At 27.2% G+C, this 27,268-nt stretch overlaps 2 protein-coding genes across 2 annotated transcripts; both read left to right on the forward strand.

Annotated features, from left to right (window-relative positions):
- The first annotated feature begins 6,305 nt into the window (after nt 1–6,305).
- Nucleotides 6,306–7,829, forward strand: LOC137808158 (probable E3 ubiquitin-protein ligase ZFP1). Its single transcript, XM_068609127.1, has 5 exons — nt 6,306–6,603; nt 6,824–7,176; nt 7,269–7,334; nt 7,414–7,572; nt 7,635–7,829. Exons 1-5 carry the CDS (start codon nt 6,306–6,308, stop codon nt 7,767–7,769), a joined length of 1,011 nt encoding a protein of 336 aa, XP_068465228.1. The 3' UTR covers nt 7,770–7,829.
- Nucleotides 7,830–24,009: 16,180 nt separating this feature from the next.
- LOC137808162 (probable E3 ubiquitin-protein ligase ZFP1) lies at nt 24,010–25,320 on the forward strand. The gene is made up of 5 exons (XM_068609140.1): nt 24,010–24,208; nt 24,429–24,685; nt 24,778–24,843; nt 24,923–25,081; nt 25,186–25,320. The coding sequence occupies exons 1-5, from the start codon at nt 24,010–24,012 to the stop codon at nt 25,318–25,320; spliced, it is 816 nt and encodes a 271-aa protein (XP_068465241.1).
- Nucleotides 25,321–27,268: the final 1,948 nt, after the last annotated feature.

Here is a 27,268-nt window from a genome sequence, read left to right on the forward strand (position 1 = left end):
TTTTCAAAACGACTGAGTTTCAAATAGTTAAACTTCCTCTGTTTTTGTTTTGAAAAATAAATCTGTTCATCTGTAAATGAATAGATTCCTTTTTGCCTCTGGTGCCATATCATACTTAAACGTTTTTCAGTTTTATCTCAGCACCAGAATGGTTGACTAAGTCTCCTCACTTAACAGATTCTCTAACTGCTTTTGAAAATAAATCAGTTTATTTTATTTTCAATCTGTTCATTTTATAACAGCTTTAACTGTTTTTCAAAATTCTGTTATAAGCTGGCTTTCTATAAAATGCAAACCTGTTTTCTGAGTTTAATAACGATTCAAACAGTTTATCCATTTGCAAAAAACAAGTTTTGACAGCAGAGAGTTAAGTGTTTTCAAGGATTAGCATTTGTTCTTCAAAGATTTCAAAAATCAAAAAGTGCTTGTTCTTGGTTTGGTTCCAAAAGCTTGGTGTGAGGTGCAGCTACTGTTCTAGCAATCTTGCCTACTGGTTTAAGGCAGATCTTTGTTACCTCAATCAGGTGTAGTCGTTTCACTTCTTATTACTTGTAATAGTTTGGTTGAATCCTCTTCTTGATAGGTGTTCTTGGAGAGTGGATGTGTGTGTATGAGTGCTGAAATAGGTTTTTTCAGCAAGAGTACCTAAGTTCTTGTAGGTTTCAAGAACAGTGGGAAGTGTACTTAATTGTACTGTGTGTTAGTGAATTCCACCTGTTGTTGGTGAAGACTGGATGTAGCTCAGGTTGAGTGAACCAGTATAATTGCTTGTGTTCATTCTCTCTCTCTCTCTCTGCAATTTCGTTTCTGCATAATTGATAAAACAGCAAAGAAATAAATCTGTTCAATTGAAAATAAATCTGTTCTTTCTGGGCACAGTGCATACTGTTCTTGATTTCTGAAAAAGCTGTTTTAATCTGATAAGAACATATAAAATCTGCTAAAAGCCACTGGAACAGATTGACTGTGATAGGTTGCTCAAGAAAACTGTCAACGTCATTAATTGAACCTTAAACAATTGCTTAAAATTAAAACTTGTTGTTCTGTGATTAAGTGTTCTTAATTTCTGGAAAATTGCTTAACATCAAGAAGAACATTCATAGTCTGTTAAAAGCCACTGAAACAGCTTGTTTGCAAAGATCACTCAATTAATTAGCATGCTATCAATTGAACCTTAATCACTTGCTTGAAATTGAAGCTTGCAGTTTTGTGTTTCACTGTTTTTCAAATCTGATATTTGTGTGTGTGCTGCTGGAAATTTTCACTGCATAATCTTGTGATTAATCTTGCTGAATTAAAAGCTTTTCAAACAAAAACAGTGCTGAAATAAATCTGTTCATTTTCACATAAATCGATTTATTTTCTGTAAAACTGGGTTAAACACTGTTTCTGTGAAGAAGTTTTAAAAGGTCAATTCACCCCCCCTCTTGAACTTTGGCACTATTAAACCCAACACCTTTACCCATGGGTGAAGTTGTTGATCCCTCACAAGATTTTTGTTCACTTCACCATGTTAGTTCATATGATAATCCTTTCTTTCTCATTATCGCTATTATTCTATAGGGACCAAACTATCATCATTGGTCTCATTTATTTCAAATGAGCCTCATTTCAAAGAACAATATAGGTTTCATTGATGGAACCACAAAAGTTCTCTTCTCACTCATACTAGCTTATTGTTTCCAGCATGGCAGAAAGCCAATATGTTGATTATTTCCCTATCCATCGCACAAAGCATCTGTATGGACAATGCCTTTGACATATGGAATATTAAAGGAAAGGTTCTCATAATGAGATATGATATGTAATTCTTATTTTCAGGAGATGATGTCTACTTTCAAACAAGATTTTAAAAATGATTACCAGAAAGATGAAGTTTTAAAGTCAGAAGTGCTCAGCAATTTGGTTTTACTATTTTATTTTATTATAATTATAATTACTTTATTATATTGTAATTATTATTATTTTATTATATTGAATATAATTATTATTACTTTATTTTATTATAATTATTATAACTTTATGTTCCATCTTCTATCTGACTAATATTTATACAAAACAAAAGCAAAACTGAAACACAAACTATTTTATCTTATGTTATATTTTATATCTATTTACATGATTTGCTTTAAATAAGAAAAATATGTTCATGAACAATATCTATAAAAATGAAATGAAAGATGGAACATAACATATTTTATTTTATATGTTGTGTTTTACATGTATTTCTTTGTTAGAATCTAATTCAGATTATTAATTACCTAATAATAATCAAACAAAAGGAATATTTAAAATTAATGTTTTAGATTTTATCTTTTACGGTAAACATTTCCCTTGGGTTTAGTGTAATATCCTTATAAATAATAATTATTTTTCGACTGAATGGTTTTATTTACAAATTTTTTTATATTATTATTACTTAATTACAACTTTATTTTATTATAATTATTATTACTTTCTTTTATTTTAAATATTATTACTTTATTTTCTTATAATTATTATTAATTTATTATATTATAATCATTTTCATTTATTTTATTATAATTATTCCTACTTTATTTTATTATACTTATCATTAATTTCTTTTATATACTTACTATTACATTCTTTTTATTACAGTTATTTTATTTTATTTACATTTAAGTTATTTTATTATATTTATTATTACTTTATGTTATTACAATTATTCTTATTTTCTTATATTCTAATTACTATTACTATTTTATTAAAATTATTATTACGTTATTATATTATAATTATTATTATTTCCTTATATTCAAAATTATTATTACTTTATTATATTATAATTATTTTTTCTTTATTATATTATAGTTATTATTATTTTATTTATTATAACTATTATTACTTTATTTTCTTATATTTAATATTACTTTATTATATTATACTAATAAATAATTTCTTAAATTATAATTATTATTAATTTCTTATATTACAATTATAATTATTTTAATATATTATATTATAGATATTATTACTTTATTTTATTACTATTTTATGTTTTATCTTCTACTCTTAGAAATAAAAGAAAGAAGAGGAAAAAAAATATTTTATCTTATCTGTTATATTTTATTTGTATTTTCAAGACTTGAATGTAATAAGAAAAATATGTTTTTTTTTATCTATATGAACAATATATATACACTTTAAATAAAAGATGGAACATCAAATATTTTATTTTGTATGCATAGTTTCATACGTATATTTATTGTTTGTTAAAATCTAATTCAAATTATTAAATAAATAATAACAATATGAAAATAAAAAAGTATCTAGAATTAAATTTTTAAAAGTGGTTTTATATGTAACAATAAAGATTTCATTTAGAATTTAAATTTTAGGATTTAGAGTTTTCACTATAAATAGTAGAGCTTTCAATAGACCTATTACATAAAGTTTTTTTTCCTTTCCTCTCTTACTCTACGTTCTTAGAAGTCACCAAAGCATTCATGCTACTTTCTTTGAATTTGTAAAGAATTCGCCAAAACTTTCATACTACTTAACTTGATAACGTGGTAAGTATATCTATATATCTATGGATGTGTATATATATGTGTGTTATATGTATATATATATATATATATATATATATGTATATATTTATTTATGTATGTGGCATATGTATAAATATATATATATATATATTATTGTATCTCTTTATGTATGAATGTGTATATATACTTTATGTATGTTCTTGTTATCTATATGAACAATATCTATACACTTTAAATAAAAGATGGAACATCAAATATTTTATTTTGTATATTTAGTTTCACATGTATATTTATGGTTTGTTAGAATCTAATTCAAATTATTAAATAAATAAAAACAATATGAAAATAAAAAGAATATCTAGAATTAAATTTTTAAAGTGTTTTTTTATGTAATAATAAAGATTTCATTTAGAATTTAAATTTTAAGATTTAAAGTTCTCACTATAAATAGTAGATATTTCAATACACCTATCAACAAATTTTTTTTTTCCTTTCCTCTCTTTCTTTACGTTCTTAGTAGTCATCAAAGCATTCATACTACTTTCTTTGAATTTGTAAACAACTCGCCAAAACTTTCATACTACTTAACTTGATAACGTGGTAAGTATATGTATATATCTATGGATGTGTATAGATATGTGTTATATATATATATATACATGTATATATTTATTTATGTATGTGGCATATATATAAACATATATGTATATATCTATGTATTGTATCTCTTTATGTATGTATGAATGTGTATATATACTTTATATATGTTCTTGTTATCTATATGAACAATATATATACACTTTAAATGAAAGATGGAACATCAAATATTTTATTTTTTATGTTAGTTTCACATCTATATCTTTGGTTTGTTAGAATCTAATTCAAATTATTAAATAAATAATAACAATATGAAAATAAAAAGAATATCTAGAATTAAATTTTTAAAGTGGTTTTTTCTGTAACAACAAGATTTCATATAGAATTTAAATTTTATGATTTAGAGTTTTCACTATAAATAGTAGAGATTTCAATAGACCTATCACATAAAGTTTTTTTTTCCCTTTCCTCTCTTTCTCTAGGTTCTTAGAAGTCACCAAAGCATTCATACTACTTTCTTTGAATTTGTAAAGAACTCGCCAAAATTTTCATACTACTTAAATTGATAACATGGTAAGTATATGTATATATCGATGGATGTGTATATGTATATATATTTATTTATGTATGTGGAATATATATAAACATATATATATATATATATATCTGTATTGTATCTCTTTATGTATGAATGTGTATATATAGTTTATGTATGTTCTTGTTATCAATATGAACAATATCTATACACTTTAAATAAAAGATGAAACATCAAATATTTTATTTTGTATGTTTAGTTTAACATGTATATTTATGGTTTGTTAGAATCTAATTCAAATTATTAAATAAATAAAAACAATATGAAAATAAAAATAATATCTAGAATTAAATTTTTAAAGTGTTTTTTTCTGTAATAATAAAGATTTCATTTAGAATTTAAATTTTAGGATATAGAGTTCTCAATATAAATAGTAGATCTTTCAATAGACCTATTACATAAAGTTTTTTTTCTATCCTCTCTTTCTCTATGTTCTTAGTAGTCACCAAAACATTCATACAACTTTCTTTGAATTTGTAAACAACTCGCCAAAACTTTCATACTACTTAACTTGATAATGTGGTAAGTATATGTGTATATATTTATGTATATATTTTTGTATTATATATATATATGTATGATTGGTTGATTTTTTTTTTAAAATTTATTTTATTATAATTATAATTATGTTATTTTATTTTATTATAGTATTATTATTTTATTTTGTTATAATTACTATTATTTTTTTATATTATAGTTTTATTATATTTATTTAATTTAATTATAATTATTTCTACTTTTATTTTGCTATAATTATTTTTTTTTATTTTATTATAAATATGCTATAATTTTTATTATTTTCTTCTATTATAATTATTATTATTTTCTATCTTAATATATATATATATATATATATATATATATATATATATATATATATATATACGAGTAATTGATTTTGCTAAAATTTATTTTCATTATTACATAATTACTACGTCATTTTATTATAATTATATTTTACTATTATTATCTTATAATTATAGTTATTATATTATATTATAATTATAATTATTTTATTTTATTATAATTATATTATATTGTATTATAATTATCACTAATTTATTATATTTATAATCAGTATTACTATATTGTATTATAATTATAATTATTTTATTTTATTATAATTATAATTATTTTATTTTATTATAATTATAATTATTTTATGTTTTATCTTCTCAATAATATCTCTACAAATAAAATAAAAATTGGGACACAAAACACTTTTTCATATGTTATAATTTACTTGTATTTTCATGATTTATTAGAATCTGATTCAAATAAGAAAAATATTTTTTTACTTTTTATATGAAGACATGTATTCAAATAAAAGAAAAGATCGAACATAATTAAATTAATAATAATAATAATCAAATAAAAGATATGTGTAGAATTAAATTTTGAAAATTTATTTTATCTTTAATAATAAAGATTTTCTTAAGGTTTAGGTTTGAAGATTAAGAAATTTATTTGTATAAATAAAGCATATTACAATAGAACTAGAAGTTATAAGGATTTTTTTTTCTTAACTCTTTCTTTCTTTGTTCTTCAGTTCTCAAAACATTGATACTAGTATCTTTTGGCATCTCATAGCGATTGACAACATGATAAGTGCCATCGGAGTCAGGGATATGGATGAAATGAGTGAAGGAAACATTTTTTGGCCTAATATGTGGAGAGTGGCAGTGAGAGAAAATATAGATTCTCATTACTTACTAGATGCTCATGACAATGGGATGGTGTATGGAAGGAGAGCATTTAATGGAGTTCAACATCAACCTATTCATACGGGTTTTCCTAATTCATCTAGTTTGGCTCAAAGGTTTTCAGTTGCTCCGCCTAATGCAAGGCACAATGCATTTGGTATCCCTTTGTTACCGCTCTCTAACCATTTGATTCAAGGTAAAATGTCTCATTTTCTCTTTTTAATTATTTTATTATTTCTATGTTGGAGATCACACATTGGTTAGAGTTAAGGACATTTCATAATATATACGTGGGTGTAAAACTCACCTTATAAACTGATTTTAAAAGATTGAGCTATACTTAAAGTACACTTTTTAAGATTTTGTGATTGGTTCCATCTAGTTCCTTTCAAATGACTGTTGGCCTTGTTCTCCAGCTCCAACTCCTTCATTAGAGATTGCAACAAATGATCCCCAAAGCAATCATGATATAGTAAGAAGCAGAAGCGACTACAGATTTCTCCATCCGCAGTATCAAGCACAACCTACGCAAGAGATGAGAGGAAACTCCATCGACTTTCATCCTCCACTTACACTTCCAACAAATCCTTCAAACACATTTCTCCATCTGCAGTATCAAGCACAGCCTGCGCAAGAGATGAGAGGACACTCGGTCGACTCTCATCCTGCACTTACACTTCCAACAAATCCTTTAAGCACTTCTTCAGTGCACGTGACAACTCCTCCACACTGGAGGAATCTTCCTCCTCAAGCCTTTCTTCAAGATGATGTAATATGTCATTCTCTCTACTTTTGGTACTTCACATTCCTTTGGATTTCATCTAATTAAAACCCTAGTTTAATTGGGATTTTCTTTTGCAGGTTGTTCCTTGGTTGAGTGACGATGATAGTGATATGCACTTGGACATTGATGACATGTCATATGAGGTATTTTCTTATGAATGTGGATTGGCTATGAGGTCTTATGAAAAATTTAATTTGCTAACTCTTCAAAATTGGACAACAGGAGCTTCTTGAATTAGGTGAACGGATTGGCAACGTAGGCACAAGTTTGTTGGATGAAATTATTGCAAGGCAAATAAAGACAAAAACTTATCTACTTCCTAATAACTCGGGAGAGGTAGCTGTTGAGGAACAAGAAATTGATCTTTGCATAATATGTCAGGTATCAAGTGTTAACATTTCTCTTTCTTCTATTAATTGGAATACTTGTGCATGATTTCACAGGATGAATATAAGAACAAGCAGGAAATCGGAATTCTTCAATGTGGACATGGATATCACGTAGATTGTATAAGGACATGGTTACACGAGAAAAATGTTTGTCCCTTATGCAAATCAGAAGCATTGACTCTTGGATAGAACTAGTTCATATAGTTAACATTTTCCAATTCATTTATTTGTTGACATTACAACATTTATCAAGTTGTATAGATGTTTATATGTTAGCATTCTATTTTTTCGTTAACGTATGTATGATTGAATGTCCTATTTCAAAGTATATAAAACTTTCTTTTTGTTTGTTATTCACAATATTTTTGTCTTTTCATATGTAGTGACCAATGGTTCATCTTACCTTCACGTGATAAATAAAATTATAAACAAACTCGTTCACATCCAAACTCATTAAGTATACTTTATTCTAGCATAAAGAGAAAATGTAAAATTGTGAAATTAATTAAAATTTTAATCGCACACCATATTTTATATTGCGAAATATTTTGGTCTCAAATTGAGTAATAATTTTGTAGGTTATACTTATTAGATGAATTTGGGTTGAACTTTCACTCTTTTTTTTTTCCTCTAAAATCTTTTGGGAACTTTTTCCACATGTTTATTATTAACTAGTAATTTTATATTATATAAAATAAATATTTATTGAAAGTGAGATATGTGATTAAGAATATTAAGTATACAAAATAACAATTGGTAGTTTAAGATATGTTTGATTTGTTTTTTACTAATTCATGGAGTTAATTTAAAATGGACATATAGAAGAGGGAGAATATTTAAAATGTTTAACTAATGAAGTGATTAAAGTGAGTCTTATTTTTTAAGGTGTACATTCAGAGTTATGATCATAAATACTAGTAACATTTTAGCTAAATTTTTAGAAACTAGATTCTGTTGGTTTTCTTAGTACATAGGAGAATAAATATATGAAATGGTTATATGATAAGGTTAAGAAAAAACCTTCTTTAAGATTAATAATTACTATGTATAACGTATTGAGAACAAGTTTTACTTATGAATTACCACTTTGTTTATTTGGAGAGTTAAAAGTAGATTCTTGATTTAGAGTATTTAGAGATAAAGTGAATGAAAAGTTAGGTGGTTTAATTTAATGGATAGATAGTGAATTTGAGTTACACAATTAATATTGATTTGGTTGAATTAATGAAGGTTTGATAAATTATTTTTTCGTATAATTGTCTTTCGGTCAATTTTTTTTTAAATATACACATTTTTTTGATAAAAAAAATATTAGCTAAAAAAATGAAAATAAATAATATTTTTAAAAAATATTTACTAATTGATAGTAATATTAATAAAAAAGAAATAAGCGAAAGTCAAATAAATAGAATTACTTTAAAACCAAATTTTGGACATAGGAAAAAAATCACAATTCTTAATAAGGATGTCGAATGAAATGAAATAGATGAAACAATAAATAAACAAGTCATAGTTAAATATATACATATGTGTGTTGAGTCCAAACAAAAAAGTGTAAAAATGAATTGTTTTACTCTCTTGAAACTTTTCATATCTTTGCTCAAAGTAGAAAATTGATTATCAACTCATTGGAATCCATTGTGTATAATAATTGAGAGATTCTAAAATCCTTGTTGTTAGTCATGAATACCATTCAATATTTGACTAAGCATGTTATCAAATGTGAGTGATTGAGCTTGGGCTTTTTTTGCTCTTCCATTGTCATCTTGGCAAAGGAAGATGATGATTGTGTTGTTTTGTCGTCTAAGACATTTGAATACGCGTTCCACATAACGTCTATTTCTATTTATTCGTCTTTTCACTGCACAAATAATGATAACAACAATAAATGTTAATATTAATGATAAGGTTTTGGATGTTAAAACAATAACTATATCAATATACCTTGTTTAAAATTATTTATCAAAGGATATGGATACAGGGGATAGAAATTAGTAAGGAAAGAGGATAGCTTAGCAAACCACTGTTTGCTGGCTTGTTTTAAACCATATAGGGACCTTGTAAGTCTAGAAATTTAGTTTTGTGTTTGAGTTATTATCCCTAGAGGCTATATCATATATACTTCTTCATTAAGGTCTCCATGTAAGAAGGCATTGTTAACATCTAAGTGAAGTAAATGTCAATTTTTAATTAGAAAAATGGTTAAAAAAAGGTCTAACATTAGTATGTTTAGTAATAGGAGAAAAAGTACCTAAATAGTCAATCCATTCAAGTTGAATATAACCCTTTGCACAAGCCTAGGGTTATGTCCTCAATAGTTCCATCCGTTATGTGTTTGATCTTGTAAACCCATTTTTATCCAATGAGTGTTTTTCTAGACGGTATATCAGTAAGATACCAGGTGTGATTTTTTTTGTAGAGCTGTGATCTCCTTATTCATAACATCAATCCACTTTGAGTGTCTACATTCTTGTTCAAAAGATTGTGGTTTACTATTCGATGATATAGCCCGAGTGTAATTTAAATGTTATTCAGTCAAATGTTTATATGATAAAACTCATGATAAAAGATATAGGGTTTTTTAAAAATATTTTTACCATATTCACCTTTTATGAAATTCTTAACCTAGTTACGATAGTCCTTTAGGAATGAAAGTATTCTCCTTTACCTAGTGGATCTCTTAAGATCAGTACTTGCGGTTTTGTCAAGACTTTCTTCTTGAATCTCACTGTCTTGATTGTATGCCTCTTGTTCATTATTACCAGTGTCTTCTCTGTTGTTTTCCTGATTCTTATTGACAAAATTATTTATTCTTTTATCAGTGTCAACAAATATGATATTGTCATTGTCTAAATATTCTAGTTAAAAATCATAATTGTTTTCAGTATTATGGCCATGGTTATTATCAGAAATATCATCAGAATTTTTATAAGGGAAGATATTTTCATAAAAAATAACATTTCGGTTTATAAATATTTCCCTATTTTTAGTAAACAGAAAAATATACGCTTTTATTCCCAATTTATATCTAACAAAAATACACTTTATAGATCTAGGTTCAAGTTTGTTACGATTATTTTCAAGGCTGGAAGCAAACCAGAGAGATCCAAAGGTTTTTAAATTGAGATAAGTAAGAGATATTACATACAAAAGTTCATAAGGAGAATTTTTAAGTAATTGGAAAGGAATAAGTAGGAGCAACACTAGTGCAGGTAAAAAAAAAATATTGTATGCTTTATTTCTATTATTTCAAGTTATGTTATAATGAATAGGAAAACCCCTTTATATAGGGTTTGAAAAATCAAATTAAACTAACTACAGAAAATGTGAGATACATGTGATAACTAGTATCTCAACACTGTAATTTCTTCCAACATGACAACACACATTGGTAATAAATTTCTTTCTTCCTTCAAATATTAGATTCTTGATAGTGGTGCTACCCACCACATTTATTCATCCTTAAATCATTTAACTTCATATCATCAAAGTAATCCTATTTGTGTCAAACTACCAAATGGAAATCAAGTCGTTGTCAATTATTATGGAAGTGTTTTTCTCAAATCAAAATCATGTCTTAGACAATGTTTTGTATATTCCTTGCTTCACTTTTAATCTTCTTTCAGTAGCAAAATTGATTGATAATTTATCTTATGTTCTTACCTTTGACTCTAACAATTGTCACATTAAGGATAATAACTCCTTAAAGATTATTGGTTTAGCTAAGATTCAAGATAGGCTATATATACTTCCATTCTATCATCAACTTCAAATCCAACCCACCAAATCTACACACACTATCATTATTGTTAATGTCAGTTCAAGTGATCTAGAAACCCTTTGGCATTTTCGATTAGGGTATTGGTGTTATCAAGAATAAATTTTCTTTTGTTAAATATTATAAATTTGTTATTTGTGATATTTGTAATTTTGGAAGGAAAAAATATCATTTCCTATTAGTACATCTAAATCTAAAAAATGTTTTGATTTCATTCATGTAGATCTATGGGGACCATACTTTATACCATTAATTCATCGTCATAAATATTTCCTGACCATAGTTGACGAGTATTAGAGGTAGATATGGATTTTTCTTTTAAAACAAAAAATATGATGTTGTCAATGTTGTTCAAGAGTGATAAAAGGCTTTGAAGAATTCAAATCCAAGTGTTTGATGCAAGGCTAGAGTTGCTGCTGTGTTTAGGATAGGATCTGGGTAGTTTATTTGTATAATCCACTCTTTGTTGAATCTAAAGCTAAAGTGTTTTCAAATCTTTTAAGATTAAAGTGTTTTCAAATCTTTTAAGATTAATGTGTTTTTCAAACTAAGTGAAAAACAACCTGTTGTTTTGTCGAAACAACCGATTGTTTTACTCTTAGGTGTTTTTGAAAAAGGTTGAAAACTGTTTTGGTTGGTTGACTTGCTGTCAAACCAAAACAATCGATTGTTTGTTTGAAAATTCTAACAGAATTTTGTTTTGTTAGTTGAGTGTGATTTAAATGATTTTCAACTAAATACGCTCCTGTATTAAATGCTTTGACCAATCTCTGAAAGCTATAAATAGTTTGTTTGTGTTTTATAACAAACAAGAAAAATAGATTTGAGTTTTTCAGTTGTGAGAGATTGCTTTCAAGTTTTGAACATTCATTTTTCAGCTTTGGTTTTTTCAAGAGAGAGTGGAATAAGATTACATCTATATTGATTTCAGTTTGTTCTGTAAACAAGTGTAATTCTTTCTGAATTCTTTGTAATTTTTGGTGTTGTAGCCAAGGAGTGTTGTGTGCTCTTGAAGTTGTCAAGATCAACATTCTTGGTGTGTGCTGTGCCAAAGGAAGTGTGTTTCTTTTAGAGTTTCAAGGTCACTTCTTTGGTGGTTTTGTGTGTAATCTGTATTGATTCCTTAGTGGATTGCCCAGTGGCTTCTGGGGATTGGATGTAGCTCTTGGTTTAAGAGTGAACCAGTATAAACTGTTTGTGTATCTCTTTCTTTCCTTAAACTCATTTAAATTCAGTTGTTATTGCTTTGTTGGTATAAACAACTGATTGTTTTTCTGGTGCTTTGCTGTTTTATGCTTTATATCTTGGCTAACTGAATTTCTGATTGAGTTTCATACAAAGGATTTTGTTCTAGCTGAAAAGGTTTTCGAAAACCCCTTTTAAACAATTCACCCGCCCCTCTCGTTTAAGGCCATATATTCTAACAGTTGGCATCAAGAGCTTGGTACTTGAAAAATACTCAAGTTTGATCTTAAAATCTTTTTTAATGGGTGAAAAAAATACCTTTTGAAGAGGGTGCTTCAATTAACAGACCACCTCTGTTCTGTGGTTTGAATTATCAATTCTGGAAAGTTAGAATGAAAATCTTTGTTGAATCTCTTGATAAAGAAATTTGGGATGCAATTGAAAATGGCCCTTTTATTCCTAAATTTGAAAAGGATGGATCTTCTATTGAAAAAGATTGGTCCCAATGGACTGATGCTGAAAATAAAAAGGCCAAGTTTGATTGTATTGCCAAGAATATCATAACATCTGCTTTGAATTCGGATGAATTTTTCAGGATATCACAATGTTCATCGGCCAAGGAGATGTGGGACACTTTGGAAGTCACCCATGAAGGAACAAATGATGTGAAGAGAGCAAGGAAACATACTCTAATACAAGAGTATTAGATGTTCAGAATGCATAAGGGAGAATCTATTGCTGAAGTGGAAAAGAGGTTCATTCACATCATCAACCATCTAATAAGCCTTGGGAAAACCTTTGATAAAGAAGAACTAAACATCAAGATTCTCAAGTGCCTTGATAGATCTTGGCAACCTAAGGTCACAACAATTTCTGAATCAAAAGATTTGACATCCTTGACAATGGCTTCATTGTTTGGTAAGCTTAGAGAACATGAGTTAGAAATGAATAGACTCAATGTTCAAGAAAGTGAAGAAAAGCATGTGAGAAGCAATGCCTTGAAAGCTGCCAAGCACAAAAGCAAACAAGATTCAAGTGATGAAAGCGAGGAAGAAAACCTTAGCTTGTTGTCCAAAAAGTTTAGTAGATTCTCGAAGAGAAATCACAACAAAGAAGCCAACAAAGAAATGTATGGCAACAAGAAAACTAGTGATTTCAATTCTAACAATTATGCTTATTTTGGTTGTGGTGAACAAGGGCATATAAAAGGTGATTGCCCAAATAAAGAAAACAATGAAAAGAAATCAAGCTACAAGGAGAAGAAGGGAAAATCAAGAAGAGCATATATTGCTTGGGATAAAAATGATGTCTCCTCATCAAGCTCCTCATCAAGTGAAGATGAAAAGGCAAACATATGCTTAATTGCAGAAGGAGATGATGGGTCAAGCAGTTCAAGCAAGGGATACTGAAGAAACATGAAGCTCTGAGTCATCTGATCAGGTTCTTTGATGAAAAGGATTGAGACTAGAACTGAATTAAGGGTGTGTACCAGTCCCAGCTTTTTCAAAAAAGGACAAAAGAAGCATTCTTGATCACAAACATTGACTCATTAAAAAGACTTCATAAAAGGATAAGACCTTCCTTATCTTTGCCTTTTTAATTACTGATTCATGATTAATTTCATCTTGTTTGAGCAATTATATATGTTTTGAACCTTTCTCGGTCTATGCTAGAAAATCACATTATGTTAAACTGTTGCAGAAAAACAACCGATTGTTTCCTCGAAACAACCGATTGTTTCTTCTCTGACAGCACTGTAAAGAATTGAATTAATTTCTCTATACATTCTGTCTGTTGCAGATCTCAATAATGAAAGGATCTTGAGTCAATAAAGCAGTCTTGAAAGCCTGATTTGGTTATGGAGGAAGTTACAAGATGTCATAAAGGAATATATTCCATATCTTGGAAATTCAAGAGCCTTTATGTCTAGTCAAAGGTCACATGTGCTGACCATGTGCTTTTCTTCTCCTTTCTGATGTTCTCTATGCAGAGCTTGGACCAGATTCTTGTCTTGAAGACTGAAATCCACAATCACCAAAGGATTAAAGAAGGTCTCTGATTTGCTATAAAATCTGTAGCATTTGTTTTCCTTCACAAAAACAACCAATTGGGTCATCTCTTGCAACATCTCTTTCTCTCATTGTGTGTGTGCCTTTGTCTCATTCCGCTGTCATGGATTCCACTCCACTTACATCCAAGAGGATCAAAATAAGGGTTGTAAGGTCAGGAGGAAGGCTTGAAGACTGGTTTTCAGGGGATAATGAATTAATTGAGAGGTATCGCTTTTAGACAAGTACAAAAGTGATCAACAATCGAAAATTTGTCTCCTTTGATTGGTTGAAAAGCCAAAAGCTGGACAACGTGAGAAGACTTTTCAAGGATCAGCTGCTGAAGAGATTCTTGGAGATGAAGGGAAACATTTATCCAGATTTAATTCGGGTGTTCTACAAGGGGATGAGATTCCCTTAATGTTTTCTTTTAAAAGATACATGGTGGATAGACTTGATATCTCCATGATCTTTGTGTTACAAATTTCCAGAACATTGACAACAAATTCCAGAGCATGGACACTCGCTTTCAGACCTTGGATGAACAAATTGAAGCTGTTCAGAACCAGATCTTTGAGCTACAATATGGCAAGGATGACTGAAGAAAAACAATCGGTTGAATGTTCGAAACAATCGATTGTTTTTACTCCGTAGAAGTTTTATTGCTCTTTCCTTTTATATTCTGTTTTATCTGGAACATTGTATTATCTCTTCCTGTAGTCAATTTGTGAAGACAAATAGGGGGAGAATTTTGTGTTGTGTTGTCTAAAACTCTACAAACTCTATCTGTTTGAGTGATTTTTTATTTCTGCTGCTATTAATGCTTTATGGTTTGCCTTTTTGGCTAGCTTTTTTCTGCTGTAATGATTATGCAGAAAACAAGCTATATGTGCTATTCTAACATGTTGTTATAGATGTTGTGTATTGCTGAAACTTTGTTTTGCAGGAACTGCTTCAGATTCAAACAAGTCCAACACAAGCACCCAGGGATTTGTTCTCATCAAATATGGGGAGATTGTTGATCAAGAGTGATCACTGGCTTTGAAGAATTCAAATCCAAGTGTTTGGTGCAAGGCTGGATGTGTTTAGAATAGGATCTGGGTAGTTTATTTGTGTAATCCACTCTTTGTTGAATCTAAAGCTAAAGTGTTTTCAAATCTTTTAAGATTAAAGTGTTTTTCAAACTAAGTGAAAAACAACCTGTTGTTTTGTCGAAACAACCGATTGTTTTACTCTTAGGTGGTTTTGAAAAAGGTTTAAAACTGTTTGTTGGTTGACTTGCTGTCAATCCAAAACAATCGATTGTTTCGTGATTTCAATCAATTGTTTGTTTGAAAATCCTAACAAAATTTTGTTTTGTTAGTTGAGTGTGCTTTGAATGATTTTCAACTAAATACGCTCCTGTATTAAATGCTTTGACCAATCTTTGAAAGCTATAAATAGTTTGTTTATGTTTTATAACAAACAAGAAAAACAGTTTTTAGTTTTTCAGTTGTGAGAGATTGCTTTCAAGTTTTGAACATTCACTTTTCAGCTTTATTTTTTCAAGAGAGAGTGGAATAGAATTACATTTGTATTGATTTTTGTTTGTTCTGTAAACAAGTGTAATTCTTTCATAATTCTATGTAATTTCTGGTGTTGTAGCCAAGGAGTGTTGTGTGCTCTTGAGGTTGTCAAGATCAACATTCTTGGTGTGTGTTGTGCCAAAGGAAGTGTGTTTCTTAAAGGGTTTCAAGGTCACTTCTTTGGTGGTTTTTTGTGTAATCTGTATTCATTCCTTAGTGGATTGTCCACTAGCTTCAGGGGACTGGATGTAGCTCTTGGTTTAAGAGTGAACCAGTATAAACTGTTTGTGTATCTCTTTCTTTCCTTAAACTCATTTAAATTCAGTTGTTATTGCTATGCTGGTATAAACAACCGATTGTTTCGAAGAAACAACCGATTGTTTCGAAGAAACAACCGATTGTTTTTCTGGTGCTTTGTTGTTTTGTGCTTTATATCTTGGCTAACTGAATATTTGATTGAGCTTCATACAAAGGATTTTGTTCTAGCTGAAAAAGTTTTCGAAAACCCCTTTTAAAGAATTCACCCCCCCCCCCTCTCGTTTAAGGCCATATATTCTTACAGTCAAGACTCTGGAAAATCTTGGTATTTTTGTTCACACCAAATTTCAGGCAGCAATAAAAATAAGAAGGGATTGATAAGTGTCTAATTTCCATAATATTTCATATTAAAATATAGGCACTTATGAGTATTAATTGCGAATTTAAATATAAAATAATCCCTAATTTATGAATTTATACCTTTGTACAATTTTTGTTTTCTTTAATTGAATAAGCACATTTTATTCCCAAATTTGGTTAGTTGTAGGTTTCTAGGGAAGAATGGAGAGTTGAACTAAAGAAGAATGATATATGCTAAAAGGAAAAAGCTAGATGACCCAAAACGCATAAAAGAGAGAAAAAAAGTCCAACTAGACAACGAGAATGTGTCAAATTAATTGGGTTATTTTTATGTTATTCTCATTAAGCCCATAAGCGTGACACAGAAATTCATCTAACCCTAAAAAATTAGGTTAAATAAGGGGCTAGAGGCATAATCCTAGTGTGTTAGATTGAGGGGAAAACACCATTGAGTGAATTGTAATCAATTGGGAGAATGAAAGGTGCTAGAAGTATGTGTGGCTAATTCTAAACTTTGAGATTGGGAGTAATCTGTTCGAACTCTTATGTATTGAGTTCATATTTACATATTACAATATTCAGTTCTTGATTGATTATTGGTATTGTTGTTTTGCTTTTAAATAGTCGTGACATGTTTGAGAATCTTAAATTTGACATAAAGGCATATTTAGGGTTCTGACCTAAACAATAATACTTAACATATTTGAGTGCTAGAAATAGACTTGAAATGTTAATTTCTATTAATGTCTGAGTGTGATTCTAACTTGTTTTTATAAATATGGGAGAACTTGATATTTAGGAAACATTCTTAAGAATTTTATATGCAAGAAATCGATATAAATGAATTTTCTACGGGCATCAATTTCAACCAAAGAACTTAATATTAACATGCGAGTCAAAATACATCTGTGTCAAAGATGAAACCTAATCCTTATTTTTACAATTGAAGCAATTACTCTTTGATTTGTTTTCATGTTAATTCTTGCCATTATAACAAACTTCAAACCAACTTTTTTTTGTTATGTTTTATATTTAGCAAAAATTGTATTTGAATAGTCAATTGTTCCTTGTGAGATCGATATTCGTCCTTAGAGACATTTATTACTTCTGACAACGCGGTGTTGTTGCCGTAAAAAGTCATTAGTGACAATGAGACTAAATTTTTCATGACTAATTTCTTTTTCAACAAAGGCATAATGCATTAAACATCATGTGTCAATAATCCATAACAAAATAGTATAGTTGAAAGGAAACAAGGTCATTTATTAAATGTAGCAAAAGCTGTGATGAGACAATCTCATTCACCCAAAATTTATTGGCCATATTTTGTAATACATGATGCGCATATTATGAACATACTCCCCACACATGTGTTAAAAAAAATTCTCTTCGCGAAATGCTTTACAAAACTACAACATATTTTAATGGATTAAAGGGGTTTGGATCTTTATGCTATACTAGTACTTTCTCAACAAATAGAAGAAACTTTGATCAAAGGGTGTTAAAATGTGTTCTTATTGGTTTTAAAATGAGGACAAACGGACATGTGATGTTGAATATTCAATGTAGAGAATTTTTTTTATTTAGGAATGTAATCTTCAATGAACATGTTTTTCCATAGCAAATGATTCAAGATATGAGCAAGCAAACTAAGATTCCTAACATTCATGGTCAAAGTTTTTTATTTATTTTATATTAAATTGTTTTGAGTCAGTCATCACAAACCATTCTTGCACCCTGTGATAATGCTGAAAATAAACGTAATAATAAATGTGAATTAGACATTGAGGTTCCAGAATAAATTTGTTCTCATATAGACGAAAACCTTAATAAAGATCACGACACAGAACAAAATTGTGAATTAGATGAGTTAGTATGAAAGAATACTATAATAAACAGACCATCTGAGTATCTAAAGGATTATCATTGTAATATTAATGTTTCCAATACATCTTTAAGAGTTAAATATCCTTTGAATTTTGTTTTTTCTTATAACAATTTATCACCTTCTTACACATCTTTTGTTATGCCTCTTTCTTTACATGTTGAGCCAAACACTTATTCTAAAGTTGTGAAACATGACTGTTGGAGAAAATCTATACAATGTCAGATAATTGCTTTGGAGTCAAATCAAACATGGGAGACTGTTCTTCTTCCTAAGAACAAAGTTGCCATAACTTGAAAATGAGTATTCAAAATAAAATATAAGGCTAATGGGATAGTTGAAAGGTATAAAGCAAGGCTAGTGGCAAATGGCTACACACAAACAGAAGGCATTGACTACCTTGATACTTTCTCTCTAGTAGCAAGATGACCACCATAAGATTGATTATTTCTCTAACTTTTTACAATAATTGGGACTTGACACAATTAGACACAAGCAATGCCTTTTTACATGGAGAGTTGAAGGAAAATATATACATGGTTGCTCTTACTGGATTGACTTCTATTCAACCAAGACAAGTTTCTAATTAAAAAGGGCTTTATACAGCCTTGAGCAAGCCAACAGATAGTGTATCAAATGATATGGATACAAAAATTTATAATTAAGCCAATGTGTATTTTGTATTTTCTAATTCTTAGTTGTACCTCTTTGTTCAAATGTTTTACCTTTATTTTTCTTTTCTGATTCTAGCCTTTATGTGGTGTTTATTTTACATTCTCTCTCTTTAGTTCGGGTATTTGTATATATTCTGACCCTCTGATTTGATCTCAATGAAAAAATAGAAGAAATATTCTTTCTCATATTCTTTGTCTTCCTTTTTCTCCTTTGTTCCTATCTGTTATTTTTTTATCATATGGTATAAGAGTCATTTAGAGTTTCACCTAGCTAGAGTTTGTTGGCCTTATCAGGCCATCCGTTATCGGGTTTTTACCGGACCACCCCATAAACATATAATCCCACGCACCAATATGAGGGTCTAGGCGTGAAGGGAGTGTGTTGGAGATCCCACTCCGACTAGAGATAAGGACATTTCATAGTTTATTAGTGGGTGCAAAACTCATCTTATAAGTCAGTTTTATAAGGTTGAGTTGGAATTAAAGTTCACTTCTTAATATAGTATCAGAGTTCTAATAAAAGCTTTGGTTGCTACATTTACCCATGGGTGAGGTTGTTGATCCCTGACAAGATTTTTGTTCACTTCACCATGTTAGTTCATATGATAATCCTTCCTTTCTCATTGTCGCTATTATTCTCCAAGGAGCAAACTATCATCATTGGTCTTATTTATTTCAAATGAGCCTCATTTCAAAGAACAAGATAGGTTTCATTGATGGAACCACAAAAGTTCTCTTCTCACTTATACCAGCTTATGGTTTCCAGCATGACAGAAAGCCAATATGTTGATTGTTTCTCCATCCATCGCACAAAGCATCTGTATGAACAATGCCTTTGATATATGGAACATTAAAGGAAAGGTTCTCACAAGGAGATATGTGTAATTCTTATTTTCAGGAGATGATATCTACTTTCAAACAAGATTTTAAAAATGATTAGCAGAATAATGAAGTTTTAAAGTCAGAAGTGCAGTCTTAACAATTTTGTTTTACTACTTTATTTTATTATAATTCTAATTACTTTATTATATTGTAATTGTTATTATTTTATTATATTATATTGAATATAATTATTATTACTTTATTTTTTTATAATTATTATATGTTTATGTTCCATTTTCAACTCGGACTAATATTTATAAAAAAAAAAAAATGAAACACAAACTATTTTATCTTATCTGTTATATTTTATATATGTTTACATTGCTTTAAATAAGAAAAATATGTTTTGTTTTTATATGAACAATATCTATAAAAATGAATTAAAAGAATGAACATAACATATTTTATTTTATATCCTGTGTTTTACATGTATTTCTTTGTTAGAATCTAATTGAGATTATTAATTACCTCATAATAATAAAATAAAAGGAATATTTAAAATTAATTTTTTAGAATTGATTTTATCTTTTACGGTAAACATTTCCCTTAGTTTCGGGTAATATTCTTATAAATAATAATTATTTTTGGACTGAATGGTTTTATTTACAATTTTTTTATATTATTATTACTTAATTACAACTTGATTTTATTATAATTATTATTGCTTTCTTTTATTTTAAATATTATTACTTTATTTTCTTATAATTATTATTAATTTATTATATTATAATTATTTTCATTTATTTTATTATAATAATTTCTACTTTATTTTATTATAATTATTTTATTATACTTATCATTACTTTCTTTTATATACTTACTAATAATTTATTTTTATTAGAGTTATTTTATTTTATTATCATTTAAGTTATTTTATTATATTTATTATTACTTTATTTTATTACAATTATTCTAATTTTCTTCTATTCTAATTAATATTACTGTTTTATTACAATTATTATTACGTTATTATATTATAATTATTATTAAATAAAAAATGGAACATCAAATATTTTATTTTGTATATTTAGTTTCAGACCTATATTTATGATCTGTTAGAATCTAATTCAAATTATTAAATAAATAATAACAATATGAAAATAAAAAATATCTAAAATTAAATTTTGAGAAGTAGTTTTATATGTAACAATAAAGATTTCATTTAGAATTTAAATTTTAGGATTTCTAGTTTTCAATATAAATAGTAGATCTTTCAAAAGACTTATCACACAAAGTTTTTTTTCCTTTCCTCTCTTTCTCTATGTTCTTATTAGTCACCAAAGCATTCATATTAATTTCTTTGAATTTGTAAAGACATCGCCAAAACTTTCATACTACTTAACTTGATAGCGTGGTAAGTATATATATATATTTATGGATGTGTATATATATGTGTGTTATACGTGTGTATATATATATATATGTATATATTTATGTATGTATGTGGCATATATATAAATATATATATATATATATATATTTATGTATTCTATCTCTTTATGTATGATTGTGTATATATACTCTATGTATGTTCTTGTTATCTATATGAACAATATCTATACACTTTATATAAAAGATGGAACATCAAATATTTTATTTTGTATGTTTAGTTTCACATGTATATTTATGGTTTGTTAGAATCTAATTAAAATTATTAAATAAATAATAACAATATGAAAATAAAAAAAAATATCTAGAATTAAATTTTGAAAAGTGGTTTTATATGTAACAATAAAGATTTCATTTAGAATTTAAATTTTAGGATTTATAGTTTTCACTATAAATAGAAGATCTTTCAATAGACTTATCATACAAAGTTTTTTTTCATTTTATCTCTTTCTCTACGTTCTTATCAGTCATCAAAGTATTCATACTACTTTCTTTGAATTTGTAAAGAACTCGCCAACACTTTCATACTACTTAACTTGATAACATGGTAAGTATATGTATATATTTATGAATGTGTATATATATGTGTGTTATATGTTTATATATATCTATGTATGTATATATTTATTTATGTATGTGGCATATATATAAACATATATATATATATATATTATATCTCTTTATGTATCAATGTATATATACTTTATGTATGTTCTTGTTATCTATATGAACAATATCTATACACTTTATATAAAAAATGGAACATCAAATATTTTATTTTGTATGTTTAGTTTCACATGTATATTTAGGGTTTGTTAGAATCTAATTCAAATTATTAAATAAATAATAACAATATGAAAATAAAAACAATATCTAGAATCAAATTTTTAAAATGGTTTTTTTCTGTAACAAAAAGATTTCATTTAGAATTTAAATTTTAGGATTTAGAGTTTTCACTATAAATAGTAGATCATTCAATAGACCTATCACATAAAGGTTTTTTTCTTTTCCTCTCTTTCTCTATGTTCTTAGTAGTCACCAAAACATTCATACTATTTTTTTTGAATTTGTAAAGAACTCACCAAAATTTTCATACTACTTAACTTGATAATGTGGTAAGTATATGTATATATATATGGATGTGTATATATATGTGTTATATGGATATATTTATTTATGTATGTGGCATGTATATAAACATATATATATATATATATATTTGTATTATATATATATATATATATATATATATATATATATTTGTATTATATATATATATATTATATACATATATATATTATATATATATATATATATTTTATATATATATATGTTATATATATCTATTATATATATTATATATATATATATATGATATATATATATTATATATATATATGTTATATATATATATTATATATGTTATATATATATATATTATATATATATGTTATATATATATATATTATATATATATGTTATATATATATATTATATATATATGTTATATATATATATATATATTATATATATATATATATATTATATATATTATATATATATATATGATTGGTTGATTTTTTTCAAAAAATTTATTTTATTATAATTATAATTATGTTATTTTATTTAATTATAGTATTATTATTTTATTTTCTCATACTATTATTTTTTTTATATTACTATAATTATTATAGTTTATTTTATTATAAATATGTAATAATTTTTATTATTTTCTTCTATTATAATTATTGTTATTTTTTTATTTTGTAATTATTATTATTATCTTATAATTATAATTATTATATTATATTATAATTATTATTATTTTTATATAATTATTATAATTATATTACATTGTTTTATAATTATTACTAATTTATTATATTTTTAATCAGAATTACTATATTGTATTATAATTATAATTATTTTATTTTATTATAATCATTATTATTTTATGTTTTATCTTCTGAGTAATATATGTAAAAATAAAATAAAAATTGGGACACAAAACACTTTTTCATATGTTATAATTTACTTTATTTTCATGACTTATTACAATCTCATTGAAATAAGAAAAATATTTTTTTTTATTTTTTATATGAACACATCTGTTCAAATAAAAGAAAAGATAGAACATAATTAAATAAATAATAATAATCAAATAAAAGATATGTGTAGAATTAAATTTTGAAAATTTATTTTATCTTTAATAATAAAGATTTTCTTAAGGTTTAGGTTTGAAGATTTTGAGATTTATTTGTATAAATAAAGCATATTCCAATAGAACTAGAAGTTATAAGGAATGTTTTTTCTTAACTCTCTCTCTCTTTGTTCTTCAGTTCTCAAAACATTGATACTAATATCTTTTGGCATCTCATTGACAACATGATAACTGCCATCGGGATATGGATGAAATGAGTGAAGGAAACATTTTATGGCCTAATATGTGCAGAGTGGCAGTGACAGAAAATATAGATTCTCATTACTTACTAGATGCTTATGACAATGGAATGGTGTATGGAAGGAGAGCATTCAATGGAGTTCAACATCAACCTAATGCAATTGGTATCCCTTTGTTACCGCTCTCTAACCATTTGATTCAAGGTAAAATGTCTCATTTTCTCTTTTTAATTATTTTATTATTTCTATGTTGGAGATCACACATTGGGTAGAGTTAAGGACATTTCATAATATATATGCGGGTGTAAAACTCACTTTATAAACGGATTTTAAAAGATTGAGCTATACTTAAAGTACACGTTTTAAGATTTTGTGATTGGTTCCATCTAGTTCCTTTCAAATGACCGTTGGCCTTGTTCTCCAGCTCCAACTCCTTCATTAGAGATTGCAACAAATGATCCCCAAAGCAATCATGATATAGTAAGAAGCAGAAGCAGAAGCGACTACAGATTTCTCCATCCGCAGTATCAAGCACAACCTACGCAAGAGACGAGAGGAAACTCCATCGACTTTCATCCTGCACTTACACTTCCAACAAATCCTTTAAGCACTTCTTCAGTGCACGTGACAACTACTCCACACTGGAGGAATCTTCCTCCTCAAGCCTTTCTTCAAGATGATGTAATATGTCATTCTCTCTACTTTTGGTACTTCACATTCCTTTGGATTTCATCTAATTAAAACCCTAGTTTAATTGGGATTTTCTTTTGCAGGATGTTCCTTGGTTGGGTGATGATGATAGTGATATGCACTTGGACATTGATGACATGTCATATGAGGTATTTTCTTATGAATGTGGATTGGCTATGAGGTCTTATGAAAAATTTAATTTGCTAACTCTTCAAAATTGGACAACAGGAGCTTCTTGAATTAGGTGAACGGATTGGCAACGTAGGCACAGGTTTGTTGGATGAAATTATTGCAAGGCAAATGAAGACAAAAACTTATCTACTTCCTAATAACTCGGGAGAGGTAGCTGTTGAGGAACAAGAAAATGATCTTTGCATAATATGTCAGGTATCAAGTTTAGAAACATGTCTTATTTTCATCCAAGTTTAGAAACCTTGTGTTAACATTTCTCTTTCTCCTATTAATTGGAATACTTGTGCATGATTTCACAGGATGAATATAAGAACAAGCAGGAAATCGGAATTCTCCAATGCGGACATGGATATCACGCAGATTGTATAAAGACATGGTTGCACGAGAAAAATGTTTGTCCCTTATGCAAATCAGAAGCATTGACTCTTAGATAGAACTAGTTCATGTAGTTAACATTTTCCAATTCATTTATTTGTTGACACTACAACATTTATCAAGTTCTATAGATGTCTATATGTTAGCATTCTATTTTTTCGTTAATATATGTATGATTGAATGTCCTATTTCAAAGTATATAAAACTTTCTTTTTGTTTGTTATTCACAATATTTTTGCCTTTTCATATGTTGTCTGCAATGGTTCATCTTACCTTAACGTGATAAATAAAATTATAAACAAACTCGTTCACATCCAAACACATTAAGTATACTTTATTCTAGTATCAAGAGAAAATGTAAAATCGTGAAATTAATTAAAATTTTAATCGCACACCATATTTTATATTGCAAAATATTTTGCACTCAAATTGAGTAATAATTTTGTAGGTTATATTATTAGATGAATTTGGGTTGGACTTTCACTCTCTTTTTTTTTCCTTTAAAATCTTTTGGGAACTTTTTCCACATGTTTATTATTAACTAGTAATTTTATATTATATAAAATAAATATTAAGTATACAAAATAATAAGTGGTAGTTTAAGATATGTTTGATTTGTTTTTTACTAATTCATGGAGTTAATTTAAAATGTACATATAGAAAAGGGAGGATATTTAAAATGTTTAACTAATGAAGTGATTAAAGTGAGTCTTATTTTTTAACGTGCACATTCAGAGTTATGATTATAAACACTAGTAACATTTTAGCTAATTTTTTAGAAACTATAGATTCTGTTGGTTTTCTTAGTATATAGGAGAATAAATATATGAAATGGTTATATGATAAGGTTAAGAAAAAAACTTCTTTTAAGATTAATAATTACTATGTATAAACATATTGAGAACAAGCTTTACTTATAAATTACCACTTTGTTTATTTGGAGTCTAAAAAGTAGATTCTTAATTTAGAGTATTTAGAGATAAAGTGAATGAAAAGTTAGGTGGTTTAATTTAATGGATAGATAGTGAATTTGAGTTACACAATTAATATTGATTTGGTTGAATTAATGAAAGTTTGATAAATTATTTTTTCATATAATTGTCTTTAGGTCAACTTTTTTTTAAAATATTCACATATTTTTTGTTAAAAAAATATTAGCTGAAAAAATGAAAAAAAATATTTACTAATTGATAGTAATATTTATAAAAAAGAAATAAGCGAAAGTCAAATAAATAGAATTACTTTAAAACCAAATTTTGGACATAGAAAAAAAATCACAATTCTTAATAAGGATGTCGAATGAAATGAAATAGATGAAACAATAAATAAATAAATAAGTCATAGTTAAATATATACATGTGTGTTGAGTCCAAACAAAAACGTGTAAAAATGAATTGCTTTACTCTCTTGAAACTTTTTATATCTTTGCTCAAAGTAGCGAATTGATTATCAAGTCATTGGAATCCCTTGTGTATAATAATTGAGAGATTCTAAAATCCTTGTTGTAAGTCATGAATACCATTCAATAATTGACCAAGCATGTTATCAAATGTGAGTGATTGAGCTTGGGCTTTTTCTGCTCTTCCATTGTCATCTTGGCAAAGGAAGATGATGATTATGTTGTTTTGTCGTCTAAGACATTTGAATACGCGTTCCACATAACGTCTATTTCTATTTATTCGTCTTTTTCACTGCACAAATAATGATAACAACAATAAATGTTAATATTAATGATAAGGTTTTGGATGTTAAAACAATAACTATATCAGTATAACTTGTTTAAAATTAATTAAGATATTATCAAAGGATATGGATACAGGGGGTTCTAAACGTAAACTAATATCAATTTTTTCTTTTCTAATTCTTAGTAGTTTTTATTTGTACAAGTGTATAACCTTTATTTGTACAATTTGGGCTTTGATGTAGCGTAGAACATGTTGCAAACCTTGTTGATGATGAGTTGTGGGTTCTTGAACAAATTGGCTGAGAAGTTGAACATCAAAGGTT

Source organism: Phaseolus vulgaris, chromosome 11 (assembly GCF_000499845.2).
Source record: "Phaseolus vulgaris cultivar G19833 chromosome 11, P. vulgaris v2.0, whole genome shotgun sequence".
In the NCBI taxonomy this organism is placed as follows: domain Eukaryota; kingdom Viridiplantae; phylum Streptophyta; class Magnoliopsida; order Fabales; family Fabaceae; genus Phaseolus; species Phaseolus vulgaris.